The sequence below is a fragment of the Myxine glutinosa genome, chromosome 4 (genome assembly GCF_964187855.1).
Source record: "Myxine glutinosa chromosome 4, kmMyxGlut1.1, whole genome shotgun sequence".
NCBI classification, from domain to species: domain Eukaryota; kingdom Metazoa; phylum Chordata; class Myxini; order Myxiniformes; family Myxinidae; genus Myxine; species Myxine glutinosa.
This window is the reverse complement of record NC_136264.1, coordinates 184,934,629-184,940,750: the sequence shown is the minus strand read 5'-3', so window position 1 is coordinate 184,940,750 and position 6,122 is coordinate 184,934,629. Positions and strand designations below refer to the sequence as shown.

The 6,122-nt window shown below is 45.1% G+C and overlaps 1 protein-coding gene across 1 annotated transcript in view; it reads right to left on the bottom strand.

The window, feature by feature from the left end:
• Positions 1-453: 453 nt before the first annotated feature.
• Positions 454-6,122, bottom strand: part of LOC137425561 (semaphorin-3G) — a 73,076-nt gene continuing 67,407 nt past the window's right edge. The window contains exons 17-18 of the mRNA XM_068114114.2: positions 5,020-5,159; positions 454-3,221 (exon numbers count right to left, since the gene is read on the bottom strand). Of these exons, the coding sequence (XP_067970215.1) occupies positions 2,727-3,221; positions 5,020-5,159 (635 nt within the window). The 3' untranslated portion in view covers positions 454-2,726. The remainder of the gene's footprint in view (positions 3,222-5,019; positions 5,160-6,122) is intronic.

Here is a 6,122-nt window from a genome sequence, read left to right as displayed (position 1 = left end):
CTGATTCTTTAAAGATTCTTAACTCTTCACAAAAGGCGATAACTCACCTAACCCTTCACGAAAGACACCGTGACGTTTTTAACGTTTACGAAGGAGCATTGATCCTCCAGCTTAACACCCTCCCGATGTGCATAGTCTCACCAGTCACCATGCATGTGAAACACCAGGATGACAGTTTATAGTTGGATCGAGACTTGATCTGTGGCTAGACATCTCATACGTGTGTGTGCGCGTACATCTAAGCTATCCTTCCAGGCCATTATATCTTTATACAGGTTGCATTTTCAAACGGACTCTGTCCTAGGCATCTTTATTGATCCACCAATAGCACGTACAACTTTTATTACTGTTAAAAAACAGCCTCAGCAGCTCAGGCTTAGTTGTCTACAATGTAGAACTCGATCACAGTAAATAGGAAATGTGATCAGAGCAGAATATCCTCAGGACATCATCTTGGTTTTCATCTTTATTTCTGCTACTCAGGCATATGTGTGAGCACAACGTTCCAGCTTCGAATTAAATAATTATTTTATCGTGGAGCTAGAGACAATGTGGTAGACAAAGTAACCGAGAGTGGAGACAAATCCCAAGAGATGGAAATTTGGCATGCCACCGACCAACCGCCAAATACCTTTTCGAGCCACAAATTGAAGGTCTTCGTCTCAAGATCATTTGGATTCTGTCTCTGAAAGTACTCAGTGAGACAGATCACAGACAAGCGTGGCATTGCTGAGGCTGGCATCTCGAACCGTGTCTCAGATGGACATGTCTTGACACCATGTTGCAGACTTGAGACAGGGGTAGTAGGGGTACGTAACCAGATTGGAGATTGGCTGAAGTTGGCAGTAACTGCAAGCGTTTTAAGTGTTGCATCATGGAACCTCAGAGAGGACACACTGATGTGTAATTGCATTTTATCATGGCCTGATGTACAGGATGTAATGGTACAATGTTCATTCTTACACCGGCCAATGTCTGCCGCAAAAAGTCCGTCCAAAATACACATTGGTTTTAAACAATAGTGCCGAGCGTATCTTGAATTCCTTAGCAGCCCACACATTGTGCACTTATGATCATACATCATGGCCTAAAGCAGCCAGGAACATGCATGATTAATGGATAGCTCTCCTGGCCTTCACTCTGCACAGTTCCAAAGCAAACTCAAATGCCCTGGAAAAGTAGCGAATGCTGAACTCACAGGAGTTAGGAAACAAGCATTTTTAAAAAACAAAAAAACTTTACAATCACTTAGCCTAGTGTATACAAAATGCCTCCAGATTTATTAAAATATAAAAACAAATAATAAATGATGCGAGAACGGTTGTTAGATCCGGAATTACAGAGTACGCAAATATACAGGGACGACGCCGCACGGCAATGCATAATACAATTTTGTGTTTGGGTCGAACGTGGAACTCATGGGACGATAAAAACAACCAAATGGGTGTCGAAAGTAAAACTTATGGTAAAACCACCAACATATAGCAATTATACTTGATAGTTTGAACAAAGTTGCGGACTCCTCAAATTGGGGACTTGAGTACGAGGGGCACTCAAAAAGTTATACGAACGAGAAACTCACAATAGTCCAAAAACACAGCTGAGGTTTCATTATTTCTTTACTTTCAATATAAGTATGCATAATTAGTGTAAAATATGCTGTTACCTATCATGTAGACATATATTGAGTTTACTTGACCGACCTTTTTTAGTCCATTGCAGGAGGACATAGTCCATCCTATTCGATTTGAGGCCGCCATTGTACTGCAGTAAACATTTCGGTTTTATCTGTCCATCGAAATCTTTGGTCTACCTTCCACTTCTTCCTCCTTTATGGGTTGTCAGTTTGCATTTTTTGTTGTCCGCAGGTTGTCCATTCTACTTGCTAGATGTCTGGCCCGGTTCCATTTCAGCTTCTGGATTGTGAGCGGAATGTCATGGAATGGTCTGTCCAGAAAGGTAGTGGCAGTGGACGGAGTGCATAGATTTAAATTGGAATTGGATAGGTACCTGGATGCATTGGAGATGTAGGGGTATTGGGGTATCGGCAGGTCTTGTAGAGAGCTTTGTGTGGATGGGTGACGATACCGGGGTTGGTGCAGCGGAGACATGATCGGACAAACGGCCCCCTCCTATGCCACAGTTCCTCGTGCTTTTCCTTGTGTAATTTTGTTTTATGTCTGATCCTCTCCTTTGGTTGTATTAACATATTTGAAAAATCCCCATAACGTTCAGCGCGTCTCGGACGATTTAGTGCGAGTGTCTCATCCGTACAACTTTTTGAACACGCCTCGTAGTCACTCACTCCAGAGCAGAATCACACAGACCCCTTGTGTTGCAACCATTGTACGCCACCTGTTTATCACCTACTTAGCCATTATGTAATTATTCTTTCTCTGCACACATATCACATACATACATTTGGAAATATTGTCGATTAAGTGTACAACTAGGTTTTATCTGATCGTTAAAGCCACCGGTAAGCACTACATGTTTCAGTTCAATAAAACCTCGAAACAAAAACCTATATAGAAACACTTTTTCTTGCAAGGCTGTCCTATAGTCTGGTCGTTGTCCAAAATTCTTGTGCTGCAGTTGACTTTAGGTCAGGGCAAATACTTGACAATTGTTCACACAAGTCAGGCCTTATAAACAATGTGCCATTCAAAATCAGCCTCATGAAGTCCAGTCATGAGGCTTCTGCCCCGAACAGTACCAACAAAGGCTTAATTAAGCCTCCTGGCCTGCTTAGGCTTGGCCGCCCTAGGAGTCCGGGTACGGTGACGCCTCCTCCTCTTCTTGCTTTCTTGTCCGAGCGCCCACTTTCCACTCGAGCCCTTGCGTCCGGACCTGCCTTTACGGACCCACGCAGCTTTACAGCCAACATTCTGACAGAAATCCTGGAGGTGCTGAGACGTTCCCAGAAGGTGCATGACCCCTTTAAACCATGGCTGTGATACGGGGGCCCGGCCTACCGGCGAGGCAGTGCAGGGCTGCCGAGACGAGGCCACTGCAGAAAAAGCTCTCTCTTTTTTGTCTCCGGTGTGCTCCGTGAGTCCTTCTAAGCGCGCGTTGGTAATGACTTCGAGACGGTAGCGACCGACTGTTTGCGAGAAACCATGCTCGGCAGCATGGCAAGAGTACAGGCCACTGTCGAGGCGATGTAGACTGCGGAACAACAGGCCCAACTCCGTTGCCATGACACGCTCGTCCGTCTTGACCTGCATTGCACGTGGGTGAGAAGGCAAGAATAAAAATAAAATCTGATCGTCTGTTCTGCTTTCATCGTACCTTTCGAAGAACACAAACACGGTAAAGGTGATGGCCGTTAAAGCGGCTGTCTAAAAGAGAAGTAATTTAAATCCGGAGCTCTGGGGTTTTGGAGAAAGCTTGTTGAAATAAGCACTGGATGACGGGAACTGCGATGGGAAAAAAACAAACAAGATCTTAGACGTGCCATTCTTGGGCAAAGGAAAATAGCAAAGGAGATGGAGCAAAGCAGAGAGGTTGCGAAGGGAAAGAAAGGCATTGTGTGCCAGGAGCACCGGTGGTAGCAATGCCGAGGAACTCTCGAAAGCTGCTCATGCTGCCTGGGCCTGCTTCATGTTATCCAAGCAGATGCGAGTTCAGGAACCATGTGTTTAGGAGCCAAAAAGAATAACTCCGGGCACATTGCTTCAAATAAATGCTCCCACTGGTCACGAGTAAATCCCTCAGTACGAATTCCACATTCTGTGAGAAACGATACTTCGGAGAGAACGTCACGATAACAACATACTTTCTGCATGTCTGCATCTGAGGCATCGTTACGTGCCCTCCTGACATTTGTACACAAAAGAGATATTTATTGCTCGGGAGGAGAAAGCAAATCGAGTGAGTTTTGAGTGTATAAAAACCCTTGCCAGCTCAAGGTCACCCAGCTTAAGGTCTTCCGTTGAATGGAGCATCGAGTTTGAGCCCATAGAACCTGCTCACAATGACGTAATCTTGAGAAGTTTTCTTTTTAAACATCACCCTGATACATGCATGTGGGTGGAGCTGGAATGACCAGTTGAACACCGATCCCCACCTCTAGGTTGACCACTCGTTTGCCTCTTGGATTGGCGATACACCTTGTTGGGCCTGGTTGCTGTGCTTGGCAACATTGTTAAGCTGCATTTTGCTGCACCGGCTGTTGCCAAAGGAGCAGTTTTTTTTCTGAGAGGTTGAGCTATGGAGCATGACATTCGAAATGTGTGACATGGGAAGTGATGTGAGCTTGCGCTGTATATGGAATATTCACCTGTTTGTCACGGACCCCTATGTTGGTGAGGGTAAGTTGGTTTCTCCCATCATGTGGCAAGCCTTTAGTGGCTAATCATGACTGACGATTCCCCAGGAAACCAATCGGCTTTCGAGAGTCCCATGGCTGCACACTCACCCACCGGCACTTGACGAGTGTGGCGAGTACGCCAAACACCCCTCAACACTAACCGAGGCAGGCCAATAGACTGAAATAGGCTGTTTATGTTTTTTTTTTTGTATTTTTCTATCTTATAATGACAAGGCCCAACCATTTACCTTGGCATTAAAAAATTGATATTTATTTCCTGAGTTGGTATAGTCAGCTAGAATTACATGATTTCAAAACTATATGTAACCAATAACACATGGTGAGAAGCTGAGTACCATGAAGCACCAAGCACAACTCCAGGTACTCATTTATTCATTCCCAATGTTTGTATATTAGGAATGAATAAATGAGCGAATAAAGATGTCCTTGTCAGAATATGATGATGATATCCTAGTGGCTCCAGTGAGTTGATGGTTATACGTCAAAGGCAACAGCTTAATGGGACTCGTCACTAACTTCTCAGGGAAATTTAGGATTGACACGATAAGCAGCACTTCCGACATCCCATAAAAAGTTTAGGAAAAAAACAACAAAACCATTACACACCAGGAAGGCTCCTAACAAAGCAAGCTTGTGAACCGTACGTATATGGTCAGAAAAACAAATCAAACTTGTTATTAGCCCACCTGCCCACGCCTGCCATTGTGAAAGTGCTGGACGTGCCAAGTGACCGAAGCCTGGAGCGAACGTGGTTCACATTCCAGGAGCGTGCTGTTCCTTTCAACCCCAAATACCAGGTGTTCTGGAAGCCTGCTGGCCAGATCTCCTGGGGGTCAAAGGCATCAATCTCTCAGGAACAACTTGTAATGAACCCTACTCCGAGCGCAATGTATTTCGCACTACAAGCCGTTCCTTGCAGGCAGAGAGAGGGTGAGAGAGAGGGTGAGAGAGAGGGTGAGAGAGAGGGTGAGAGAGAGGGTGAGAGAGAGAGAGAGAGGGAGAGGGAGAGGGAGAGGGACAGAGAGAGGGAGAGGGAAAGGGAGAGGGAGAGAGAGAGAGAGAGAGAGAGTGAGAGAGAGTGAGAGAGAGAGAGAGAGAGAGAGAGAGAGAGCAGTCCGCGATGAAGTAGTCACCGAGTTAGTATAGTTCTCAACTTGTAGAGACATACCGTCCACCTCTCTATATGTTGTCAATCATAAACATATTAGATGTACACTTATGACCGTCTGTAATGACCAATGTTTTGGGAGCGCCATGCAAGATAAAGCGATTCCAAAGACTTCAAAGATAAAAAAATAAATAAACAATCTGTCCAACTCTCTCTTTCATTCTGTCAACAGATGGAAATGTCACTGACTGACCACTAACGCTTGCCAAATTGATCCTATAAACCTGGTTCCTGGATCGTGATTACCGGAGACTCGTAATGGCCGGTGGCTGAAGCCTGCAACATTCTCATCCAAGGATGGTTGTTGATCTAAGTTTTTAAAATCCCACACGAGCACACTGCAGTTTAGGGCGGTGGACCATGACACTGGCAGAGGCAGATTGATCTATCTTTTATGTTTGCCTGTATCTTTTCACTTTTTCTCCTCCAACCTCTCCCAACTCCCCGCACGCACATCCTCCCCCCTCTTGACAATATATCTTCTCGGTACCTCTAAAGTGGCTATGAAAGCAAAACCTTTGCCAGGGTATGGCCTGCAATGAGCGACTCAGCAGGAGGTATCCTGGGATCGACAGATAATGCTCCCAAGCAGATGGTAAATTGTTTCACACCCTTAATGGA